At 41.4% G+C, this 27039-nt stretch overlaps 1 protein-coding gene across 3 annotated transcripts in view; it reads right to left on the reverse strand.

Annotated features, from left to right (window-relative positions):
• MICAL2 (microtubule associated monooxygenase, calponin and LIM domain containing 2) overlaps positions 1–27039 on the reverse strand; it is a 195337-nt gene that overhangs the window by 11983 nt on the left and 156315 nt on the right. For all 3 annotated transcript variants that reach the window (XM_045577654.1, XM_045577653.1, XM_045577655.1), the window contains 3 exons: positions 15464–15573; positions 12208–12300; positions 9354–9447 (listed from right to left, as the gene is read on the reverse strand). In XM_045577654.1, coding sequence (XP_045433610.1) covers positions 9354–9447; positions 12208–12300; positions 15464–15573 — 297 coding nt within the window. The remainder of the gene's footprint in view (positions 1–9353; positions 9448–12207; positions 12301–15463; positions 15574–27039) is intronic.

Raw genomic sequence — 27039 nt, forward strand, 5'->3', positions numbered from 1 at the left:
CCATGGCGGACTAGGCCACAATTGACCCATTTCCCTGTTAATGGATATCAAGGTTATGCTTGGTGTTTTGCTATTGTGAATGATGCCACTGTGAAGATTCTTGTATGAGTCTTCTGGTCCATGTAGGCAAGAGTGTCTCTGAAATGCACACCCAGGAATGAAATTCTTAGTAAGGTATGCAAATGCCCAGCTCCACAGCATGAGGCCAAATTGTTTTCCAAAGCGTTGTGGATCTTTTCATTTCCAACAACACTGAATAAAAGCTCCCTTTGTTTCTTTGTCCTTACCAAATACTTAGTATTATAACATTTTTACAAGTGTTGATAATTCAATAGTTTAAAATAGTTTCTCATTGTGGTCTTAATTTGCATTTTTATAATTATTCATGGATATTTTACTGTGAAATGTATACTTATGTCATTTGCTTATCTTTACATTGAGTTGTTTGCCTGTTTCTTACTGATTTATAAAAGTTTTTTACATATCCTAGAATACTGATTTTTCTTGGTTATATTTGTTGCCAATATATTTTCCTAATTAGTGGATTGTCTTTTCCTTTATAGCGTTATAGACTACCAACTTGATTCTTGTTAACTTTTCAGTTTAATTATTCATATAAAAGTCTTTAACTTTTTGAAACGTTTGCTTGCATGATGTAAGGTAAGACTCAATTTCATTTGTCGTGTATGGGGAGCCAGTTGTCCCGGATTAACCTGATTCCTGTGGCCTGCAATGCTACATCAGGCTCACATTGGATGTTCATGGATGTTCGGGCCTCTAGGTGGCTCTCAGAAAAGTCCTCAAATTGGCTTCAAAAAGGTGGTGCACATTTTTTGTTAGATTTACTGCTAGGTGTTTTTTTTTTTTTTTTTTTTTTTTGGGGGGGGGGTTGCTAATGTTAGTGTTATCTTCTTTGTTATTGCATTTTCTAACTGCTTGATACTGAGATATAGAAATGCAATTCCTTTCTATATTTTGATAGAATCTTCTTATTTTTAAGAATTTATTTGTACATTCTTTTAGGTTTTCCATGTGAGTAATTCTATCATCTGAAAAATAAAAACAAAAGAAAATGTTTCTTCCTTCCAAACCATACGCCGTTTTTTCCTTTGTCTTCCTCTGCTGGCTAGGGTCTCCTGTACAATGTTGAATAGAAGAGATGATGGTAGGCAGCCTTCTCTTATTGCCAAGTTTTAAAGAAACACTTCTAATATTTTACCATTCAACAACGGTGCTTGCTTTATGGTTTGGGGTGGTATCTTTCAAATTAAGAATGTTCTATCTTGTTGTATTCCTTTTTGCTAGAAGTTTTTATCCCAAATGAGTATTAGATTTTGTCAAATTATATTTTCTTCTTCTATTAAAAAGACCATATGGTTTTCCTTTTTAATTTGTTAATATGATGATTGTTGAATCACCCTTAGATTGCAAATTTTGAAATTAGATTACATGTTCATTCTATTCTTTTATCTTTTTGAATCTTTACTGCGGTTATGTCTGCCCCTTTCATTCCTAATTTATTTATTTCTGTCTCCTATCTTATTTTTTAAATCAATTTAAGAGATTGCCTCTAGTCTTTTTAAAGAACCAATATTTGGCTTGCTTGATTCTCTTGATGTTATCTTTATTTCCTATATCATTTACATATATATATATATATATATATATATATATATATATATAAATTTTTTTCTTTAGGTTACTTTAGGTTTATTTTGGTTTCCTTTTTCTAAATTAAGTTGAACACTTGTCTCATTACTTCTCAGCCTTTCTTCTTTTCTAATAAAAGTATTTAAGACCTTACCTCTAAGAACCACATTCACTGATCTATTGCTTTCCTCTTCTTATTTAGTATATTTAAATTTCCAATATTTTTTAAATATCCATTTTTAATTTTATTCATGAGAAATGTATATTTTTTATTTCTAAATATGTGGTTTAAAAAATATCTTTTGGCTATTGATTTCTAAGTTAATTGCATCATAGTATAGAACAGAGTCTGAATAATACAGATTCCCTGCGACTAACTTTGTGAACTTATGGTCAATATTTGTAAATCACCATGTGACATTGCAAAGAATATACATTCTGTAATTTGGAGGTGCAAGGTTTTATAAGTGACCATTAAATTAAGGTTATTATTGCATCATTCAAATTTATACTAATGTTTTGTCTGCTTGACTATCATTACTTGAGAGATGTTCTATTCTCATGCCTGAGAGTAGAACATTTTCCCTGTGGTTTCATCATTTTTTGGCTTTATTTATTTCGAGCCTATTATAGTCAAGTCCACATACAATCAAGTCAATAGAGCAGTAGTTAGAGCATCAGCTTGCGGAATGAAGAGTTGTGGGTTCGAATCTGATAGGGGCATGTACCTCGGTTGCAGGCTAGATCTCTGGCCCAGCCTCAGCACGTGGGAGGAAACATCTATCGATGAGTGTGTGTCTCTCTCTCTTTCCCCTTCCCTCCCACTCTCTCTAAAAATCAATAAAAAATATCGCCAGGTGGGGATTAACAACAACAAAAGACACACAACAAAAACAAAAAACATAATTGTCATCTCTTCTTGGGGAACTGATCATTTTAAAATTATGTGGTCATCTGTTTATTCCTAATCATGATTTTGACACTAAAGGCTGTTTTACTGCTTCTAATATAATTACTCCAGCTTTATTAAGTTAGTATATATTTTGCCATTCTTTTACTTTAAAAATTTCTGTGCTTTACACGTGTCTGCTAAACAGAATGTGATTGGGTGTTGTTTTGTTCATTAATTGTCATTGATATGACTATTTCGGCTTGTTTCTTTCAGCTTCCTTGATGCTATCTTGTCATCTTTTTTTCCTATGCTTTTTTATTGCTACTTTAGAACTGAATTAGAATTTTTGTTTGGTAATTTTTTTCCTCCTTTCCGCCAACTGATTTGGAAGTTACTCATTTTATTTTCCTTCTTTCAGTGATTACACTTAAAATTTAAATAGGCATTTCTAATACCTTAGCAAAGTCTAAACATAATACCTTAACCTCCTTTTAAACAATACAAGGAGCCTGGAACACTTTACTTCTAGTCATTCAGCTCCCAACTTAGAGTTATTTTAGCAATAAGATATCTTTCTTATACATCATAGCAGGAATGTTAAGTTTGATTATGGTAATGGTTGATGAAGGTTAAGGTGGCGTTGCCTGCTTACTTTTATAGTATTTTTCTGTTTGCTCATTTTTTAATGCAATTTACTATTTCTTTCAATATTTACACATAGACATAGAATAGTCCAAGTTTAATAATCAATATAGTTGAAGTTCTTGGCCATTGAAATGTGCTGTTTTTGCTGACTCTCATTCTAAATGACTCACTTCTTTGCATTTGGGTGATTTTAAAAATTATTATTATTATAAGCTCATAGCTTATTGAACTTAACCTGTCAGATGGGATCCTGAGAGCCTAAACTGAGGTATGGTTTCTTTCAAGGATCTATACTTGGTCTGGAAGAGCTAGAGACTTGGCTTAATGTGGGAACCTCAAGGTCAGTTCCTTAACTTTTTGTTAGTTCCAAGGCTTAGACTCTAAAACCAGGGATATTTCCCCCAAGACCACCCTGGGTTTCTGTGTTTGTGCTTGCTTCTTTCCTGGCACGTGTACGTTTCAGCAAACCTTCTTCTTCCTTCCTCTTGGCCCTGAGAGATTTATCTCACTTACTCGATAGCATTGCAATGTTTTTAAAAGGATGATGCTAGTGAATGGGCTTTTTTAGGATCTCGTCCACCGTTTTGCTGCTTTATAGTTCTTAGGAACTCCCTTCTGTGTCTGTGGCTCAGGCAGCCATCTGGTTATTTGGTTTTAAATATTTTCCCAGGTAAATCTTTATGATAGTGCTTTTCAAATCTGAGGGCTGCAAGATTAATTCTATGGATCATAACAGCGGAGCTGTGGCAACCCACCAGATGCCTTGCTTGCTTCCCCATCAGCTGTGGATCTTGTTATTTCTGGCCATCTCTATGAGGTTGGAATTCTTTCCTGACCACATTCCATGGCTTTATGTGATGAAATAATGTTGCCTGAGCTTTAGGCCATCCTGTCCACCCTCCAGGATCACAGAAGGCCTCGGCTCCCACACCCCCTGCTCTGCTGGCCTTTGAGAGCACAGCAGCCAGCCTCCTGGGATGGCAGGCCTTGGGCTCACCGCCTTTCAGTGCAGGTAGGGAACAAGTCACTGTGGAAGGTGACCTGAAGGATGTCCATCCTCTGAAACCTATCCCCCAAACTATGGCACACAGTTGGGGAGACATGCTTTCAGACCCCAGTGTTTGCTTCTCTTGGTTAAACTGCTTTTACTGAATTGGTTTTTTGGGGGCAATAGCATGAGTCTACATTGAGATCCTAATATGAACCAGACATGGGAAATTCATGTATTATATATTTTTATAGAAACTAGTTTAATGTCTTCTAGGGAGTGTGGTTTTAAATGAATATGAACAATTGAACAAATAATAAATATGAGAAATTATTGACCATCCAGCTATGTTTTTATAATGATACGAATATGAAAGCAAAGAAGAGGTATGTTCATTGCAGCATTATTTGGAAGCAGCCCATGTGCCCATCAGTAGATGAGTGGATAAGAAAGCTGTGGCACATTTACCCAAGGGAGTACTAGTCAGTCATGAAAAAGAAGGAACCTTACCTTTTGCAACAGCGTGGATGGATCTGGAAGGTATTATGCTAAGTGAAATAAGCCAGTCAGAGAAAAACAAGTACAGTATTATTTCACTCATATGTGGACCCGAATGAACAAAATAAACTAACAAAATAGAAAACAGACTCATAGATATAGAGCATAGATTGAGAGCTGTCAGAGGGAGAGAGGTTGGATGAAAAAGGTGAAGGTATTAAGGGGAAAAAAGAGAATGGAAAGAAAGAATAGAAAAAGTAGGAATTAACTTTTCTGAAAATCTATTATATACCAGGCAGTTCTTTTAGGTGCTTTACTAACATTATTTTATTTAGTCTTTTCTTCATACTAACCCTATAAGGTTGGTATCATTAGTCCATTTTACAGATAAGAAAGTTTCGCAAAGAGGTAATTGTCATATGATGATCACTTTGCGATTCAAACTCAGGAGTGTCCCACTTTAATTGAATCACAGAGTTGTGGCAAACCAATTCAAATTCCTTGCTTCCTTAGCCATCTACCTTGGAGTCTTATTTCTTGCCACTCTCTATGAATGGCATCAGGATTCAAACACAGGGGCATCTGACTCTAATATCTCTGTTCTTTTTAGGACACCTCACCATTACATTATCCAATAAATTATTCTTCTTCCTGTTCCATGGCCACGGTCAAGATAAAAACCACAGAGTATATGCCAAACTACTTCCCTCTTCCTGGCTAGGTTTTCATTCCAAGTTCTCATCATCATGTGTGTGCCTACTGCCACCTGCTGGCAGACTGGTAATCCTGATGTTTTCTTTGCAAATCCCTCTATAAGTCTATATAATGAAAAAGCCATCTGGCAAGAAAAAAAAAAAAAAAAAAAAAGGCAAGAAGCTCAATGCAGACAACCAGCTGGTAAACCTTCCCAGAAGCTGGTGAGCTTAAAAGAGAGGACTAATTCCCATCCACCTCTCTTGGGGGTACATCCTTTCTTCTTCTACATCATTTGCAGTTTTCACCAGATTTCACCTGTCCCAAGGCACTAAAAGAAAGAACATATCCTGTCATCCAGACCATCTAAACGTGAAGGATGGTCTCTTGCAACACTGGGATATTCCATGACCCCAGCACATAATACTGACCGCTGTGCTGACAACCAACAAGCCCTTAGGTAGCAGGGCCCTGAGTAAGAAGAACCTGAGTGGCTGGCAAAGGTTGGCTTGGCCTCCTTACAGAAGGTAGGGCCCAGCGCAGTCAGGACACAAGTGTCCTTTTCTCTGGGCAGCCAGGACCACCAGGGGAATCCATTCCCCTTTGTCAAGGACACCCATCTATTACAATCACTCACTCACACACACACACACACACACACACACACACACACACACACACACACACACATTCTATAGAACATAATGACTTGTCTTCTGGGGTGGATTCTTAGATGTTTGTTTCTCTTTGTTTTCCCCTCCTTGACAAAATGGGGAAAACCCCCTCCTGGAGGTGGGGAAGCATATTTCTGACTGTTGGGAAAAAAAGAAAGCAGGAATTGTTGTCGCGACAATTAGGAGCTCATCAAAGCCTCATTTTGCTCTTCAGCCATCATCGCCATCCGTCCTGCACCCCCGCATGCATGTTCCACTAATTCAATGCCTGCCTAATGAATAACTCCCAGGAACAAAAGACCCTTTCAGGCGGGAGCGCATAATCATTAGAGGAGGCTTGCGTAACTGTCGCAGACTACTCATGTTTTCAGGCCTGTCTCTAAATTTGGTTATTCACAACCTTTATAGCTCAATATTATTGCCTCCCTGTGATCATTTTCTAATTATCCTAATAATACCTATTAAATAATTCCCATTACATTACTTGAACCAGAGCAGCACAGGCCAGCTCAAATACAATTTAACCTAATAAGGATCGGTCATTCATTAAGCACCCGGGCAATCTCTTAAAGGGGCTGAATAGAATATTAAACTGTAAAGGAACATTATTATTGCACAAATGTTATTACAAGTTAGGGGTGTATTAATTTCGATGCCTGGTTTGCAAATCTTCCATATGGCTTCCTTTGGGGCCGCGCTCCATGCCTTGACTCTTAGTCTTTAGCCCCCGGTTGGTTTGCATCTGTCGTCCACACAAAGACAATCAAAAAGGAAAAGGCTCATAAAACGTAACAGGGAGATTAAATTACCAGAAATATAAAGAGAAGGAATGGCATCCATCTTCTGGCCAGGTTAGCGTACCTTGGACAACACCACAGGCATCATCAGGGTTTCTTAAGCTGATAACTTGAAATGGGGAGATTTTTAAGAAGTGTTAAAATATTGGTTTCTAGAATATAAATCTCAAGCAGCAAAGAATAGAGAGTGATTTCTTTAACAGTGTATGTATGTGGATATCAATATTTTGTAAAGTAATATCAAGTAGCATTTGTTGCCCACACTCTGGGGGACACTTTGCCCACCAAGACACTTAATTCTCAAAACAACCTGGTAATGTGGGGACTATTAGATCCATTTTTCAGATAAGCAATATGGGACCAGAGAGGTTAAGTGATTTTCCTAGGACGACACAGCCTGAATGCAACGGGACAGGATTTGAACCCAGCGCTCTCTGATGCCTATAATTCTCCCTGCCCCACTGCACCACAGTGCCTCCCCAGCAAACGGAAGCATGCCCTGGCGTTGCTAGTTTATCTCGTTTATTTCTAAGGTTCTCCCCGAAATCAGTGGATTCCTAAAGAAAAGCACCAGAGGCAGTGACCCTCACTCCAAGCGGAAGGAAATGGGTATCATTTTGGTAATGAAAGCTACTTCTGATGAGTGGATTCGGGCTTCCTTTACAAGGACGTGCATAGTGTATTTTAGTAAGAACAGGAACACATATTTATTCATCAATTATGCCATCTATCCCATAGGCAGGCCCTATGCTAGGGCTTCCAGATTAACTGTTTTAGCCCATCCTCCTCACCACAATCCAAGAAACAGATATAATCATCACTCTTACTTTACAAACAAGGAAACTGAGGCATGGGGGGGGGGTTAAACTCTGACTCCAGCATTTCCCTGTTAACCAAGGACACACGAGCCGTACAGTTAACACTAAGGCTGGAACCCCAGGGCCCCTCACTTGGATGGCCCCTCACGAGGCTCAGGGAGCAGCTCTCACAATTTTGTGGGCATGACTTTATATGAGCTTCAGGCCTCACAAGATCTAGGTCTGCCCCTGCTAGTATCATCACTCTCAAATAATTGAAGTTTTAAGAGAATTGAAACCCTAAGCTTTTGCTATGTTGTTTAATCAGTAACACATTTTCATGGTTACACAGAGAGAGATGTGTTTCCAGCATTTGGTTTTTCACACTTTATATCCAAAATATAAAAGGCTAAAGACATCAAGTCACAAAGCTAGAGAGACAAACAATACTTCCCACAAACCCTAAGACCCATCCCACCCCCCACCACCCCACCACCCCCATCCCTGCCCAATTCACTACCCACACAGATGCTGGGTGGTTTTGAAAAACACGTGTATTTCTTTAAGTCATCCCTCACCCCAGAACCCTTCCCCGGCCCCTCTTTCATTAAAGCATCCACGTCTTTTCACATCTGGCCTTTGCAGGTGCTGCTCCCTCTGCCAGAGCAGTCTCCTCGCCTCATTGGTGAGCTCCTCCCTCCTCTGGTTCTCATCTTGACAGGCCACGGCTTCCGGGAAGCCTAGCCTGACCGACCGTCTCTCTCCCAGGACCAGTTAGGAACCTCTTGCTCCTGTGCCCATGCACCCTGATGCTTGTCCCTAACACAGCATCGGTCCTCCTGGATGGTGGTTTATTTCTCAAAGGTATGTGTCCTAGTGAACTGTAAGGCTCTCTCAGAGGCAGAAACTGTGTTCTAGTCATCATTTTAGACCCGCTGTCTCATGTCCAGCAATAACAGGACTTCACCAGATGAATTCTGTTTGGATCTGAGAGTCTGAAGCTATCGGTAGAATGGTTACCATTTAGCGTTTTACCTGTGCCAGGCAGTGTGCTAATTTTTTTTTTGTGTGTGTGTGTGTGTGTGTAGATACACATTTATATATATATGTGTGTGTGTGTGTATGTATATATATGTGTGTATAAATGTAAATGTATATGCATATATACATATATAAATGTATATATACACATATACACAGAGATATTTATACATATCCATATATATGTAAAAATTCTTCTTTAATGCTTACATCAGCTCTATAAGGTTAGAAACCACTATTATCTCCATTTTAGAGGAGAGAAAGTTCTTAAAAATTTAAAACATGACTGGCCTAAGGTCATGCAGTGAGTAAAGGGAGAAACAAGGATTTTTACTTTACGTCCAGCCTTTGAATCACTACCAACATTGCTTGAATGCCCAAACAGTTCTCCCGAATCTATGCTAAACCTTGAATTGCAAAGAGCATTCACAGTAGCAGAGAACTGGGCAGACCAGAAACCCAGGGACAAGGCCCACAGGTCTACCAGCGCCCCTAGGAATTTCAAACCGTCACGTTGACTATGAAAGTGTGAAGCAGCTGCAGATTTCGCGTTGTGTCGGTGTTGACAGAGCCAGAGGATGACACGTCTCCCTGCTTTGCCCAGACGGGGAGGCCAGCACTGTTCTCAGACCACAGCCACGGGCGGGGCCGCCGCTGTGGACCTGGTGGGATGCCTACCTGCTTCTCCTCTGAGCGCCTTCTCCAGCCTCACGCCCTGGATCTCGGAGGCCCTCTGCCGCTCCTCCACCTCCTCCAGCTGCCTCTGGATGGCCTGCAATGCCAGGGTTTCATGTCACATGGGACCCGCACACAGAGCCACAAGAGGGGCCAATGCTGCCACTGCCTTTTCAAGAGAAAGAAGCCCTTCCCCACGTGATGTCACCTCCTTGATTCGCTGGGTCAGGACGTCTGAGTTCCCCAACAACTAGAACTTGGCATTTCCTTTCTTTAGCGTGAAGCCATAAAGCAAGGAGTCTGTATGTAAGCTCAGTTTGCCCCCAAATAGATGCTAAAATAGTCCCCCTTGACCAGGCCAATCACACAGACACGCTCTCAGGCGAGGCCGCGGGGCCAGGTGGGTGGTCCTCCCGGCTCCCGGACTCCTTGGAGCCTCAGCCTGTGACTCTGCTCACCAAGAACCATGACTCTGAGTAGGACAGGGGCCCTGGGGCAAACACAGAGCACGCTCACAGTCTATTCTCCTCAGAAGAACCGGAAGATCCTTCCAAGAAATTGTTCTGGAGCAGGAGACCTGAGCCAACTCCTGGGGCTGGGTGTTCCTTTCTCCGACCGCCTGGCTCCAGTCCTCAGCTCAGACTGTACCCACTCCTTCACTGCCCCAAGGGGCTGGGTCAATGCCTGGGGCCCATTACTGTGGAAGTGTATGGTAGTGTTATTACCAGCAAGTTATTAAGACCCCAGATGTGTATCCTGCTAAGGGATAACCTCACACCCTCCTTAGACTCACCATTGGCACCTATTCAATAGTATGGTTTCGGGTCATGAGTGGGTTTGCATTTTCATGTTTACTTTCCCTACTAGATCTTTCTTTCTCCTGTGGATTATTAGGAAGGAAAATGAGGAAAGAGTCTGTCCTCTGTCCATTTTGCTCATTCATCGTTTTCTCTGTTTTCAGATACCATGCTGCCAAAGGCACATCTCTTGGTAGAATGGACTTGGCACCTGGCAGACCAGGTATATTGAAGGACCCAGCCGCTGTTGGGGCAGGTAGTATGGGTGTGTTCTTCCTTCTGTATCTCACTCCAACTTTGTCTCACTCCCTTTCCTCCTTAACTCTGCGTCTTTCTAAGTCTCCCCTAGATTTAGGGGTACAATTGCCAAAGCAACTCCAATCCCCTGAAGAGGCCTGAATAGCCACCTGGCTCCTCTCTGTGCCAACGAAGAGTGTTTAAGCCCCAAACATAAAATATGGAATAGGTGGGAATTATATCTTAAACAACTTGTAATTTCATGCCCCCTTCCTCTCTGCCTCTCTTTTAAAGGTAATTATATCTTTATAAATCGGTCTCTTGCTGGCATGGTGTAGAATTGCAAAAGGAAAGAAAACACTTAAATAACTTTATTACTGATTACTTTGTAATTATGGCTATGTGGTTGTTATGGAGTAAATGGACACCCCCTCACCCCCATTCATATGTTGAATTTCTAACTCCCAAAGTGACTATATTTGGAAACAGGGCCTTAAAGGAGGTGAATGAGATTAAATGAGGTCAAGAAGGTGGGGCCCTAATCTGATGGATCTGGATCCTAATCAGAAGAGGAAGAGATACCAGAGATTTATCTCTCTCTACAAGTGCACAGAAAATAAAGGCCATGTGAGGCTATAGCAAGGCAGCTGTCCACAAGCCAGGAAGAGAGTCCTCACCAGAAACCCACCCTGAAGGCACCTTGAGCTTGGACTTCCAGCCTTCAGAACCATGCGAGATGAATTTCTGTTAAGCCACCCATTCTGTGGCTTTTTATGGCCACCCAATTTGGCTAATATAGTGGTCATTCTTTAGACATTAAGAATGAAAATCTCAAAGATTAAAAAAAAGAAGCAAATTAAGAATCTAACGGCCATTGTAATTCTTTTCCTATAGCCACCTATTGATTGGTGTGAAAATATAAGAAGGGGAAATTGCTGAGCTTGCCAGTCCATATTATAAAAATGTTATCTTGTTCTCAGAAAGGAAAGTTGGTATGTTTCAAAGAAACCTGTTTTAGAAGCTGAGAGTGGACAGAGGAAGCTGGTGGAAATTTTCCTTGTCCACCCGGTGACAGGGACAGCTCCCACGTCAGTGACCTTGAAGGGTAAAGGAGGTTGGACTAAATGATCTCCTCCTTGTAAGACACAACTTCCAGGACGGCATGGCCAGATAAAGGGACTAATTGGAGTTAGGAATGTGAAGGTACAATGGATTAATATGAGAGGCCATGCAAAGTCCATTTGTCCTAAAACCTAACTGTTCTTGAAGGCTGGCTTTGGGGGCCTCAGGGAGATGGAGGATGCCTTGCCTGTCGGCTTCCTTTTGCCGCTCTGTGACAGAGGTGGGCAGATCCATTTGGAAGAAATGTTTGCAGTGGGCCAGGAAGCCTGTATAAAAATGCTGGGTGCTTCTGCTGTTCAACTGATTCTGCAACAGAGACAGCTCCTAATAGCTGTCAGTTCGGCAGAGACACTGGCAGCAAGTTGAGGGAAGGTGTGTCCTCACAGACCGCTATGAGGCAGTCAAGGCCGGGGATGGTCCCTCGGCCATGTGTTGGCTGTCATTTCAGGCTTCTTTTGCTAGAAGTGTGTCTGCAGATGGAAAGGCTGCTGTTGATGGGCCAGGTTAGCACTAGGGCTCTCCAGGCCCCAGAGTTGCACCAGGGTTTGAGCCAGCGCCTTTAGAAGGGCCAGGAACCTGGTCCCTCAGAGAAGAGGAACCAGCCTTTCTCCAGCCCACCTCCCCACTGCAATCCCGACTTCCAATGGGCTTTCTGATTCCCAAGGACCCAGGCCCACTCAATCATATCAAGTGTTCCTGACCTGAGCTTTATGAAGTCTTTTTAATTCTTCTTGCTTAACCAGTTGTTTTGTTGCTTTCTCCAACTTCCTTCTTCTTCTAAGTGTCTTCCTCTCCTATAAAAACCAACAGAGAAGAAAAAATAATATGTCTGAGAAAATGGTTTGAAGCTGACAAAACACTGTCATAGGCTTCTGCCCCCTGCAACCGAACCACTGATTACCTTCTGGAACAGTGACACCCAAGAACCTCTGCGATGGTGGGAATATATGTCTAGTGACAACATTGATCTCAATGATGAAACTTGGTTTTTATAGAATTCCCTTCAGGATCTAGAATCCTAAAAGTCTCATGCTCTCCTTCATCCTCGGAAGGAAATTTTGGCTCTGAAAACTCAAACTTATTCCATATCATAAAATCTCTATTTCTAGGGGGTAACTTTCTGATTGTCAATCTCTCTGAACAGAGGTTCTGGGACACTGGGGTGGGGGAACCCCTCTTTTAGGCAGCCAGGACCTTACTGGAAAGGCTGCGGAGGGGCGTGTGGAGATCACTGGTAATTGTTATCCAGAGACTTTCCCACTCAACCTATGGAGAGTTGGTGCATTTATTCAACAAACCTCTGTGGAGCTTACAACCTCCTACCCTACATAACAAATCCCACTACTAATTGTTATGTGCCAGACACTGTACTAATTACCTCTCATGTATCATCTTAATTATCCATCCCTCAAATGAGACTTATTTTACAGATTAAAAAAAATCAAAACTCAGAGACGTTAAATAACTTGCCCAAGATGACACAATTAGTAATTGGTAGAGCCGGAAGGTAAGCCCGGGTCACCTGAGTCCAGCATCTGTATTTTCATATAATCTGTTCCGCCTTTTCCGTGCCAAATACTGTGCAGGCATATCAGGGACTCCTGCTTTATCAGGGACTCCTGCTTTATAGAAATGGCAAAGTCTGCCCCTCAATTAAGACCATTTCATACAATTTCAAGGGAGGAAGCTTCGGCAGCATCACACCGTCTCTGCCCTCCCCAGCAGCAAAGCTGCCAAACCCCATGGCTTTATCAAGAATCTGCAAAGCAGAACCTAGAAGAGGAAAGAAGGTCCTGTACTGCTATTCATGAACGGATGTTGACATAGAAATGAGGATGATTCGCTAACACCCAGGTAGTCTCACGATATGCCAGGCACAGTTCTTATGCCCTTGGTGATGGTGACGAGGTTGCAGAGAGGAAAAGAAAGAGTTGAAGAGATAAAGAAGAAAAAGACAAAGGACAGAGAAAGGAGAACTCTAGCGGGATGAGGACAGCTACCGGTCCCAGTCCCTGGGATCCAGTCACTGGTTTTAGGGCAGAGCAAAGGGGAGAGGTGGAGTGTGCATATCCTGTCTCCAGTTTCCTATGCAAAGCTTCATTTGGGCTGACAGACTCTGTGCCACACGTCTGGGGACACACCTGCATGGGACAGAAGACATATTATAAAACACCAGAGGGGGGGAGAGGGAGGGTGCCTGGCCAGTGTGGCTCAGTGACTGAGCGTTGACCTAGGCACCAGGAAGTCACAGTTCAATTCCTGGTCAGGGAACATCCCTGGGCTCAATCTCCAGTAGGAGGTATGCAGGAGACAGGTGTTCAATCAGTGATTCTCATCATTGATGCTTCTATCTCTCTCTCCCTCTCCCTTCTACTCTGAAATCAATAAAAATATTATATTGGGGGGGAAACAGGGAGAGGACTTCTCTTGTTCCTTCACTGTGAGCCCTTAGGAAGCCCTTGGCCAGCTTCCCTTCCTGTCAGAGCGGCCACATCAGAGGCAGGTGAAGCGGTCAGGGAGGACTGGCGCTGTTCTGGAGCAGCAGGAGGACCAGGAGCCACCTGCAAGGCTTGCCCTGCCTATCACAGTCTTACTATTTTGATGTGGTGGGGCCACTCCATTCTTTCTTCCTATGTGAGAGTGTCAGGATGGCTGACGCTGGGGCCTCTGCCTCATTTGAGTACAGAAATACACTCTGGATCTCTCAAAAAGAGGAAAGGAAACCCCAGAAATCAACACACACACACACACAGAATTCATTTGTGTTGAGTAACAAACTAATCAGAGATGCCCCAAGTTACAAAACTAAGAGTCTATACATATTCTCTCATTCTCCTTCTCTCTCTCCTCTCTCTCTCTCTCTCTCTCTCTCTCTCTCTCTCTCTCTCTCTTTCTCTCTTTTTTCTCTTTCCCTTTTTCTCTCTCCTCTCTCTCCTCTCTCTCTCTCCCTCTCTCTCTCTCATCTCTCACACTCATGCCATGCCCCAGCCCCCTCCTGACTTGCTCCAGCCAGGGCCTTGTGGAGATGGATCCCCTGAGTGACTTGAGATGATGCCAAAGTACCTAGTGCCAGATATGGAAAAGTTGAGTCTAAATAAATAAATCTGGTTCTCTCCCTTTCTCCTCAGATCCTCTCTCTTCAAAAAGTAAACACACACAGAGCAATGCACTGCGCCTGCGTCCACCTGGGAAGCATTTTAGGTTCATCCGTTTAGCATCCTGATCCTATGAAACTGCTCTGGCCCCATGGGTAAGAAACAACAGTGAGCCGTGGCCATGGGGTGCGTGTCTCTGTGGGCTGACACACAGGAACCTTTGAAGAGATATAACAGTGTTTGTACTTTCTAAATCGGGGGGGATGGGAGCTGTTTACAGTGTCCTCCAGAAATATGAACGCCATCCAGCAAGGAGGACTGTCAACTCCCCAGCCGGCCAGCGACCAGTCCCTTCTACAGCAGGGGCCCTCAGAGCATCCTTACTTAACCTGCAATTGCGTGGCTCCTCCACATGTCTCATTAGAATAAACGTAACATTTCCTATGCAGTCTGCTGCTTAAATGAAGCTGTGCTCCCTCTCCCCCCCCCGCCACCCCCAACTGGGGAAATATGCATCCGGTTGCTGTAATTTTTCCAATCGTTTGCTTCTTGGACCACAAATGAAACCCGCTTTTTAAGAGCTGTAGTCACCAAATGGTTTCAAGGAAATACATCTGTTTTGTTTTCCCTTCCCCGATTTTACATCTCTGAGGCAGGCAAGCCTATAAAAGTCAACAACAAAAAAATAGAGATGATTCTTGAGGTACCCCAGGTAGAAAGAGCCGCTTGCTGTCAGATGCAAGGAAATGCGATCCTTCTGAGGAAACTGCGGCAGCTGGAGTCCACATTGGGTCTAAAGTCTGCAGGGTGAGCAGCCCCCCCAGCCTAGGCCCCCTTTGGTTTGCCAAGTGTTGTTTGTTACCTTTGACCGCAAGGAAAGCTGGGGATCAGATTCTTCATCTGCCGAGGAGGAGGTGGTGGAGGAGGAGGCAGCCCCTGTCACCTGCGCCCTGATGGGGACGTGCTTGGGACCTGCAGGGGGAACACAGGAACTCACTGAACTCCCAGCTTCTCCTCTTACTTCGTGACCCAAAGCTGCCTCTCCCCTCCCCCCACCCTGCCCAGGCCCCCCACTCTGCCCCGCTTCCCTCCCTCCCTGCGCCCCCCAACCCCCCACTGCACCTGCCATGAGCAGGCGGAGGCAGCACCTAAGGGCAATTGAAAATTTGGCCCTCCACGTTAATTACACTTCTGGGTCCCTGCCAAGAGCTTTGCAGCTCTTTCTTCGCGTCAAAAATAAAGGTATTATGCAGGAATCAATTAATTCCTTAAACACCATTTATACTGCGTGTTGCTTGAATGCGTTCGGAGACGAAATCTATTATTAAAATACTTGCCCGAAGTTAGCTGAGTTACCTAAATGCTTGTGTGTAAGGTTTGCTCTGCAGAGTAATTGAATGCAACAAAAGTCAGAGCCAGCTCTTAAACAAATCGCCTTTCTGCAGCTCACAGCATCTGGTACCCATTTTTACTACATGACATCTGCTCAGTGTAAAAGAGCTGGCGTCAGAATGTCTGGTCATAGAAAAAAAAAATCCCAAATGTAATCAGAAGCAAAAGGACTCTAAGCCGAAGGTTTTATCACATAGTCTCATGCAACATAAATATTTCATTAATTATGGCTAAACAAATGCCACTTCTATTTTCCTAACTCGCAGATATTATCACATCACCGAAGTGATGATTCAAATGCCAGGGAAGGCAGTTTAAGATAGGGAGGGCTCAGCAACGCAGGGCCCACAGTAGAGCCGAAGCCAGGGGGACACGGCCAGCGCTGAGCGAGGGGTAGATGGTTAGAGGCAGCCCATGCCCGTGCCCGCCAGAGTCTCTTTGGGATCTGGCTGGGAACCATATGCAATCAAGTCTTCCTGGTGCCACAGGAGACGTTTATTCTTCTCAGCAAGGACATCTGCCCCTCCAGGTCCACCTGATGCTGAGTTCACGGTTAATATCTGGATGGACGCACTCTGGACACTGAATAGCAGGACCTGCTAGGACTCTGTGCTAGGAAATTTACTAATTTTTACTCTGCCACGGCAGCTTCCGTCTGAATAGAAATATGGATTGGGCGGGGAGGAAGGCAGAGAGGCAAGCCCAGGCCGACTAAACATTCCCTTCAAACTGCCTTTTTTTCTCCATGTTGTTCAACTATTTACCCTGGCGGGAGCGGCCAAGTTCTAAAAAATAAAAATAAGTTTAACCTCCAGGAAGAGCACATTTACATACTGTATGCTGTTATTTGAAGCAAAATAATGCAGATCATGTATAGAATAACACAGCCTCTCTGGGGAGGGAGGTAACTGCTTTCCACTTTCCTTTGCAGACGGGAAAGCTCAGGTGAAGACGGCTCAGGGAGCAGCACAGCCATGGGAGGAAGCAGTGCTGTTGGTGAGCTGAGATTCTCCCCCTGGGACATAAATCACCCCTGGGTCATTCAGGCTGAGCGCGTGAGCCTGAGGAATTCTCCTTCACCTCCTTCATGCTGGGGGAATCGTGGTTTTCTAACTTGCAGATTTGAATTACAAGGTTGAAAATGATCAACGTGAAGGGTCTAGCACGGTGCCTGGTTCACTGGAGCTGCTTAAATAAATGTCACTGGCATCAGCAACAGCTGCTGCTTCACCATTCATTGATCGAAATGAACAATATTGCAATATTAGTAAGCCTACCTGATTTGCCTTCATTTAGTGGAGAACGTATAATAAACCTAAGGGTACAACATTTTCTAACTCTCGAAAACAAATGTAATATACCCATGGAATTTCATTGTGAACTTGAGTAGGAAATGTTCCCACATAGAATGCATTTCTTAAACTTCTGGCAAAGTTACACAAAGTTACACAGGTGCCTCTGCATCTCTTCCGCTTTATGCCCTTCCATCATAGAACCATCCATTCCAGGCATTCACTCATCATTTGTAGAGTTTAAAAAACAACAACTTGGCAGTATTGTTTCACTCTAGCTATAACAGGGGACTCATTCAGGGATTGACCTCCCACCACCAAGCCCCAGAAGTCAGGACAAAGTATATGAAGCAGCTGTTTCTAGGTGTGGGACCGTGGGAAGTGCTGAACTGTGAAACAGGTGAGAACAGAAGCAAATGAGTTCAGCTCTAGATCACAAATGCTCCCTCTGCCCTGGGGCACTTTCTTCCAGGTCTCAGCCCGGTAGGAAGGACCTGAGCAGAGCACAGGTGTGACTCGTTGGGCTGAAAAGACGGAGATGAGCATTTCAGAAGGCTGGGCAGCTGGCATGTGTGGGGAGAGGACTGGAGAGGCGGGAGATGTGCAGAAAAAGAACTTCAGAAATAAGCACGGAAGGCCTTTTAGTTTATTGCTTAACATGTAGATGGGAAATGGCATGAGGCCGGGCAAAAAGCTGCTGGGGAGTTACAGGCTAAGTAATATCAAAAGTTTTTGCAGGCCTGGGAAGTGTTCACGTCCCCCACACCCTGGTCAGGGGCATTCATAGAGGCCACCGGAGAGCCCCACGTTAGCAATAGGGATAAACGAGCCCTAGAGTAAAGGTTATTACAGACTCACCTGATGACGTTTAAAAACAAGCCTGGGAGAGATAAATTGACATGCAAGTACTTTGCTGCCCCTCCATTCATTCTTTACTGCCTACTTAATATTCTTCAAGTGAAGAAACAAAACCTAGACTCTCTGTGTAATGTAACAGCCACAAAATCTAGCAGCCTAATCCTAACCCTAACCCTAATCTCCCCCATCCTCACGCTTAGAGGTGTCCACCCAACTCCACAGGGAGCCTTCCTGACTTCACCCTCTGTAATTCTTCATCAGGCTGGTCATCGGTAGCCTTTACTATATAATTTATAATAAACTGGTAAGTGTGTTGTTTTTATAAATACATTTTTAATTGATTTCAGAGAGGAAGGGAGAGGGAGAGAGTCACTAATTGGCTGCCTCTTGCACACCCCCTATTGGGGATCAAGCCCACAGCTGGGCATGTGGCCTTGACCAGAATTGACCTGGGACCCTTCAGTCCGCAGGTTGATGCTCTATCCACTGAGCCAAACCAGCCAGGTCAAGTGTAAGTGTTTCTGATTCTATGTCATTCCAACAAATTATTTAACCAAAGGGGGGGGGGGGTTGTGATGAACCCCTGTTTATAACCAGTTGGTCGGAAATACAGTTGACAACCTGTAAGGACACAGAAAATTTAAGCTAACACATTTGTAGAACAGCACCCCCCAAGAACGAGAGAATACACATTGTTCTTTTCTAGAACCCATGGCACATTTACTAAGTTGATGTTGTGCCAAGCCATAAAGCAAGAATCAACAAAATTCAAAGGCCTGAAGTCATACATAGTATGTATTCTGACAACTGTGAGATTAAGCTAGGAATCAGTAATAGAAAATAACACCAGAAATTTTCAAAATGAGATCGCCAGACGGGAAAGCTCAGGTGAAGTAATGCTTTTCTAACAACCTATAGACCAAAGAAGAACTAAAAATAAATTTAAACTGATGATTAAAAATGGCATAACCAAACAACTAGATGCAGCTAACACTGTGAGTAGAAGGAAATATAGAGCTTTAAATATATACATTATGCCAAAGAAAAATTGAGAATTAATACTGTAAGTTCTATTTCAAGAAGCCAGAAAAAGAACTACCAATTGAGCCTAAAGAAACTAAAATAAATAGAGATTATGAAAAACAATATAGACAAAGCAGAAATAAAATGGAAACATTTTGTATTTTTAAAAAGACAAATAGACAAATGAAATTGATAACCACTTAAGAAGAATGGCTAAGAAAAAAGATAAAGAAAACTCAAGTGACCAATATTTGAAATAAAAAAATCCTACAGTAACTATTTTATGACAACAAATTTCAAAATTTAGATAAAATGGACAAATTTATTGAAAAACTTGATTTATCAAAACTAACATAAGGAGAAAGACAATCTGAGTAATTATAGCTATTAGAGAGACTGAATCCATACTTAGAAACCACCCTCCAAATAATTCTAGGCCCGATGACTTCGTTTATGTCCAAATGTTTAAAAAAGAAATAATACCAATGTTAATAGAAAGAAAAAAAAAAAAACCTCTTTCGAGAATAGAGAAAAACAGAATACTTTGCAACTAGTGTTATGAAGCTAGCCTAAGTTTGATGACAGAACCTGACAAGATAATACCAGAAGGAAAAAATTCAGACCAGTATCTCTCATGTGCATATGTGTAAAACTACAAAAAACAATTAGCAAATCTGATACGGTGGATACATAAAGGAGTATAGATTATGACCAAGTTGGGTTTATCCCAACAACTCAGTAATGATTTAACATTTCCAAATCTATATAAAAATGTAATCAATATAATTCAGAACATCATTGCTTAAAGTAAAATAATATGATTATCTCAACAGAGGTAGAAAAAGCATTTGATTAAATGTATCATTATTCATAATAAAAGCTCATAGTAAGATAGGTTAAAGTGAAACATAATTCTATCAAAAGGAAAAGTTGTATTTAATATATTTAATAGAAAACATTTTATACTGCTTCAGTTTTTAAATTTAAATTCCTTAGCCCTGGGTGGGTGGCTCTGTTGGTTGGAGCATGCCCCATACACCAAAAAAGATTGTGGGTTTGATTCCTGGTCAGGACACAACGAGAGGCAACCGTTTGATATTTCTCACATCCAAGTTTCTTCTTTCTCTCAAATCAATAAACATATCCTCGGGTGAGGATAAAAGCAAGCAAATGAGAGCACGCATCACAAAACACACAGAGCTCTGGTTTCCTGCTGGAGGGTGTATACATAGGCACAGTCATTTTGGAAAAAGATCTGACAGTATCTTTTACAGCAAACCACACATGCCTCCTCCATGACCTATTCTTTCCTCTCCCAGGTATCTACAGGGTAGGCAAAAGCAGGTTTACAGTAGTGAGTGTGCAAAACACAGAGTTGATTCTTATATTATTATTTTCCATGAAAACAACAGCACTTTTGCCTGTCCCTGTACTAACAAAGCTTCTGTCCTTGAACAAACTTTAGCCAAGCTCCTCTGAGCCCTTCTCTTGACGATACCTTCACTGTGGCTTATAAAAACCACAGACCCTCAATATAAGTTATTTAGCCCACTCCCTCCTTCCTACATTAAAAGACTTAAACACTGACAGCTCAAGGCAACATCCCTAGGATGAGCCCAGCCCTGCTGAAAGTACTGGAGGAAACTCAAGGCTGACAAAAGAATTTACTGTTCTAGCCAACGCCTTCGGACAGGCCCCTGGCTACCCACCCTTCCTTAGCATTCACTAAAACGGGCTTCCACCAGAAAATCCTTCCTCTGTCCTTTTGAGATAACATACGTCTCCTACCACTCATGAGTGTCTTTCTCCAGAACCTGAAAGCCATTCCTTTAAAATACAATCATCAGGAAGCATAGGGCCTCTGTCTCCCAGTCTCTGTGGGAGGACAGAATCCCAGCTTCAGTTAATAAGCAGCTAACAGACATAGCCGGCATTATCAGCATTTATACTGACCCACCCTTCTTTTTTAACTTCCCTGACTCTGCTGAGTCCCTGCTTGGCCCCTCTCCCTCCTCCCTCATTCTCCCTATAAAACACCATGCCTTCTCTGTAAAAAATCAAAGCTGAGCCCAGCCAGTGTGGCTCAGTGGCTGAGCATCATCAACCCATGAACCATGAGATCACCAGTTCATTTCCCGGTCAGGGCACATACCCGGGGGTTGTAGCTCAATCCTTGGTAGGGGGCTTGCAGGAGGCAGCCGATCCATGTTTCCCTCTAATTGATGCTTCACTCCCCCCTTCTCTCTTTGAAATCAATAAAAACATATCTTTAAAAAATAATAATGAAATAAAATCCTACTTTTAAAAAAATCAAAGCTGAGTTCAGTTCATGCTAGACTCGCTTCCCATTGCAATAGTATATAACTAATTAAAATCTCTACTACTTTAACTAGTATCTGGCTTTGTTTATCTTTGACAATAGCCCATATGTAGGAGTGCTCAAAGCTGTTATTACTTGAAATAAAAGAAGCAAAAAGAGCCTAATTAAGTACCCAACAGAATGCACAACTAAATTGTGGCATATTCATACAAGAAAATAAAAACGTAGCAATGGAAAATAATGAACTGCTGCTATATATAACTATATGGATAAATCACTCACACACACACACACACACACACACACACTATACACACACACACAGTGCATGCATACACATAATATTTAATGAGAGAAGTCATGTACAAAAGAGTGGATAATTTTCTAGTGTTGCAGAAGCAATGAACACACTATTAGCAGCTTACAATAGCACCCATTTATTATCGCACAATTGTGTAGGTCACAAGCGCAGGCACAGCTCCACAAGGTCATCTGTTCAACGTCTCCCAGCGCTGCAGTCAGGTGTCTGGAGGACTGGCTTCTCTGAAGCTCAGGGTTCTCTTCCAGCTCCTTTAGGCTGTCACAGAATTCAGCTCCTCCTGGTGCAGCACACAGGCCCTGCTTTCTTGCTGGCTGTCAGCTGGAGGTCGGGCTGAGCTCCTGGAGGCCTCCCATTCACAGCATGACAGTTTACTTCTGGGAAGCCAGCAGGGTCATGTCTTTCTCACACTTCGAACATCTGACTTCAAGAACGGTTCAGCCCTTGTTAACAGCTTGCCAGATGAGGTTAGGCCGACCCACGATAATCTCCCTTTTGATTATCTCAAATTCAATTGGTTTGGAACTCCTATTACATTTGCAAAATCCCATAACCTAATCATGGGAGTGAAATCTATCAGAGTTACATTCCCACCGTACTCAAGAGGACAAAGTTATACTAGGCAAGTCCACCAGGGTGGGAAGAATTTTGCCTATCCCAACACTAATTGATTCAATTTTTACCAAGTCAAAAAACTACAGAAGTGATCTGTAACCAGAGAAGTCAGATGGTACGTGCTTTTGTTTGGTGGCATCTGTATTTGGAAAGAAGCATGGGTAAGGCTTCTGAGAGCTGGCAATATTCTGTATCTTGATCTCTGAGGTGATTACACAAATGTACACTTTGTAAAAGTTCATCATTTGTGTATGTAATATTTGTGTACTTTATTGTATGTTAGTTATACTGCAGTAAAAATGTTTATGCAAAAATAAAAAAGGGAGGTTCTCAGCATGCCTTCTTTTAATTATACACAAGAATAACAATTAGCATTAAAATTGTTTGTATAAAATAGGCACTGATAAGTACTTAAAATCAGTTTATATCCTTAAGTCACTTAAATACTCTGAGTTTATGTATGACATAGAGGCCTGGTGCATGAAATTTGTGCATTCAGTGGGGTCTCTCAGCCCGGCCTGTGCCCTCTTGTAGTCCGGAAGCCCTTGGGGGAAGTCCCATGGGGAGTGGGCCTAAGCCATCAGTTGGACATCCTTAGCGCTGCCATAGAGGTGGGAGAGGCTACCACAACTGCTGCTGCACTCACCAGCCATGAGCCTAGCTCTGGCTGAGCAGACCACCAGGGGGCAGCTCCTATGTCCAGCATCTGCCTCCTGGTGGTCAGTGCACGTCATAGCAACCGGTCGTTCCGCTGTTTGGTAGCTTTGCATATTAGCCTTTTATTATATAGGATATTAATAGAAAGTTGTGTTGTAAAAGTACAAAAAATTAAATTTCAGCTGGCTCTTAGTCACATGATCATAATTCAAGGTACTTCCATTTGAATGACTTTTGGTAGTTTCTCACTTTCTACTTGAGTACTATTTTTCTCTTCATTGCATGGAAGTATACAAGTTAAATGTGGAGAGAGCAAAATCTGTGCATCTGTGTGTTTGTTGGTCAGGGGTGGGAAAATAGAAGGAAACTAATGAGTTTAATCTAATAGGATAGATAAAAATCTTAATATTACTATAACACTGACCTAAAATCATCTGAGGGAAATGCAAAGATTTTTTTATGAGATGGGACCAGGCACCACTTCCAGAGCTGGTCAGCCTTAAGTTAATTTCATTCTCTATATTCCCATTCTGTTCCAAGCAAAAAAAGTGGCATGGTTTCCTGGTGAATATAAACAAATGTGGCTGTCCATTACTAACTCAGGAAAACACATTTACCTCAACTTATTATAATCAGCATATACGGAAATTATATAGGTATGAACTAAAGGCTAATCATATCTATGAATTTGATAAAACATCAGGAAACAGAACAAAGATATATTAAAATAATAAAACATCATGCAAGTGGTATTTGTTTCAGCAATTTAATGTATTATGTCATTCATAGTAATCCAACTAGAAAGAACAAATGTACACAATCATCTTAAAAGGTACTAAAATAATATTTGCTAAAATTCAATATCCATTTGAGATGAAAACTAGTGTTGACTCTGTTAGGGGCATCCACCATCTTCCTATGCTATGGAAATTTGGCACATAACTTAAGTAGGTCCTCCAAATATTTGAATTACCATTCACCAGTTGACTCTTGAACAACATGGGTTTGAACTCCTTAGGTCAATTAACAAAAAATCTGCATATAACTGAACCTATTCAGTTCAAACATTATTCAAGGGTCAACTGTACTTTTAATAAAATATAATTAGTTAGTTATTTCCTTGAAATGATTAAATATATCTGGGTCAATCCAGGAGCCAGCATAATGCTTAAATGGGAAAACATTATTTTCATTAATGAGACGCCTTCTCATTAAAGTTAGAAATGTAATAAGGAAACCATTATCACTATTTTTTTAAAAAAATATGTTTTTATTCATTTCAGAGAAAGGGGAGAGAGATAGAAACATCAATGGTGAGAGATAATCATCAATCGGCTGTCTCCAGCATGCCCCCTACTGGGGTTTGAGCCCACAACCTGGGCATGTAACTGACTAGGAATCAAATTGTGACCTCCTGGTTCATGAGACAACGCTCAGCCACTGAGCCACACTGGCTGGGCCATCATCACACTTTTTATTTAATATTGTTTCTGGAGATTTGGGGAACCAAATAAACTAAGGAAACAAAATAAATTAGAGGTACAGAACTTCTAAAACAAGCAATAAAATGATCATTATTTGTACATACTATAACTGTATAATATATTTTGGGGAAGGCCCAGAACTCACTGTAAGATTTCTAAAAGCAAAGATAATTCAATAAAATGGATGGGTAAAAAACAACTATACAAAAATCAATAAATTATATATACATAACCAAGAATAGCAAGATAAAATGGAAATATTTTATTTACAATAGCAACAAAAACTAAACATCTAATATCTAAATATCCTATATAGTAAAGAGATAATATGCTAATTAGACCTAACATCAGAACGGCCATCTGGATGACCTTCCGGAGAACCTTCTGGATAAAGCAGGGGCAGTGAGGGCTGGCTGGAGCTGCGAGGTCTGGGCCCCTTGCACGAATTCTATGCATCAGGCCTCTAGTCTAATAATAAACTTAACAACAAATATCCAAAAGGTATTTGACATAAAGTTTAGAATGCCCTTGAGAATCACAATAAAAGATATGAACAAATAAAAATAAGTCAATTCATAGCATAAGGTTGTAAATTCTTTTAAGTTAGTTTGTGAACTTAACTCAATCCATAAAAGCACTTGTAGGATTTTTTTTTTTTTTTTGTGGGAAACTAAACATAGATAAACTGATGCTAAATTCAGATAGAACATAGAAGCAAGAAGAGCCAGACAATGTTTAAAAGAGATCACTAGTGGAATATTCTTTCTACCTGATAGTATAATACATATATATATATATATATATATATATATATATATATATATATATATATGTAATTAAAACAGTGTGGTACTGACACATAACAGACAACTCAATAAAATATAATAAATAGTGTGGAAATCAGTCCAAGTACAGGAATTTGATATATGATAAAGATGTCATCTCACAGAAGAGAGGAAAAAGATGAATTATTCACTAAATTATTTTAAGGTAACCAAGAAGACATCTAAAAGAAATAAGGTTGGATCCATATTTCATATTTCATACTAAGAAGAAAATATAAATATGTAAATGTAAAAAATGTAAAAACAAAAAAACTAAAAGAAACTGTAAGAAAATTCCTCTGTAAACTTAGATGAAGCTTTTTCTGAACTATTATATAAAGCCCAAAAGCCAGAAAGTGAGAAATTGCTTACTACTACTATATAAAAATAAAAATTTTATATGACAAAACCATCATAAACAAAGTTAAACACTACCAAGAAACTGGGAAAAGCATTTGTAATTCAAAAGGCTAAATTTTCTATCTACTAGAGTCCCCACATATCCTTAAGAAAAATACCAACAACCCTTAGATAAAGAACAGAAACAATAGTTCACAGAAAATGAAATATAAATGATTATGAAAAGATGCTCAATCAGATTGGTAAAGATTTAAAAAAAATAAATTAAAAAGGGAGGGGCGTGGAGGATTGGGTAACAACCAGTTTAGTGCCAGTATAGAAAGAGCACTCTCATACTTTGGCACTGGGAGGGTGAACTGACACCCCTTTGATGGAGGACAACTTGGCAATATTTATCAAAATTTTCAATTCACATGTCCTTGTTCCAACATTTCCATTTCCAGGAATTTATCCTGCGGATAAACTCATGCATGTGCCAAATGACCTAAGTTCTTAATTATTGTGCACTGTTTGCAATAGCACAAGTCTTGAAATGACTTAAACTTTCCATCATGGGGGACTGACTCCATAAATTATGATGTATGTGCATAATGGAATACCATGTAGCTATAAAACAAAGCTCTTTATGTACTAACTAGAGGTCCGGTGCATGAAATTCATGCACAGGGGTGGGGTCCTCTTAGCTCAGCCTGCAACCTCTCCAATCTAGGACTCCTTGGAGGATGTCTGACTGTTGGTTTAGGCCTGATCCCCATCAGTCGGACATCCCTCTCACAATCTGGGACCACTGGCTCCTAATCACCTGTCTGCCTGCCTGATCACCCCTAACTTTCCCCCTTTGCCAGCCTGGTCACCCATGCAGCCTGCTGTTAAGTTGTTTGGTCGTCCCTCACTAACCCCCCTGCTGGCCTTGTCGCCACACACAGCCTGTTGTTTGGTTGTCCATCTGGTTGTTTTGGTCATGATGGCCCCTGGCTTTTTATATGTTAGGATATGGAATGACCTCCAAAATAAAACCAAAAGTACAAAAAAAAAAAAAAAGTGTGTGTACAATGTCCTAGCATGCTACTCTTTGGGGGGGGGGGGGGATATAATATGTACATTTGCTTGTGTGTTCATAAATTCTGTCTGAAAGGAAGCCTGATAATAGCATCTGTCACTAGGGGTAGGTCCTGATGGCTCCAGGACAGGGAAGGGAGATAGGACATTCTGTGCCTGCTATTTTGAACCATGTGAATCTTGTGTATTTTCTACACAAAAATGCACAGCACATTAAAGTTTATGATGGGATAAA

This window comes from Pipistrellus kuhlii, unplaced genomic scaffold, assembly GCF_014108245.1.
Source record: "Pipistrellus kuhlii isolate mPipKuh1 unplaced genomic scaffold, mPipKuh1.p scaffold_m20_p_9, whole genome shotgun sequence".
Classification (NCBI taxonomy): Eukaryota; Metazoa; Chordata; class Mammalia; order Chiroptera; family Vespertilionidae; genus Pipistrellus; species Pipistrellus kuhlii.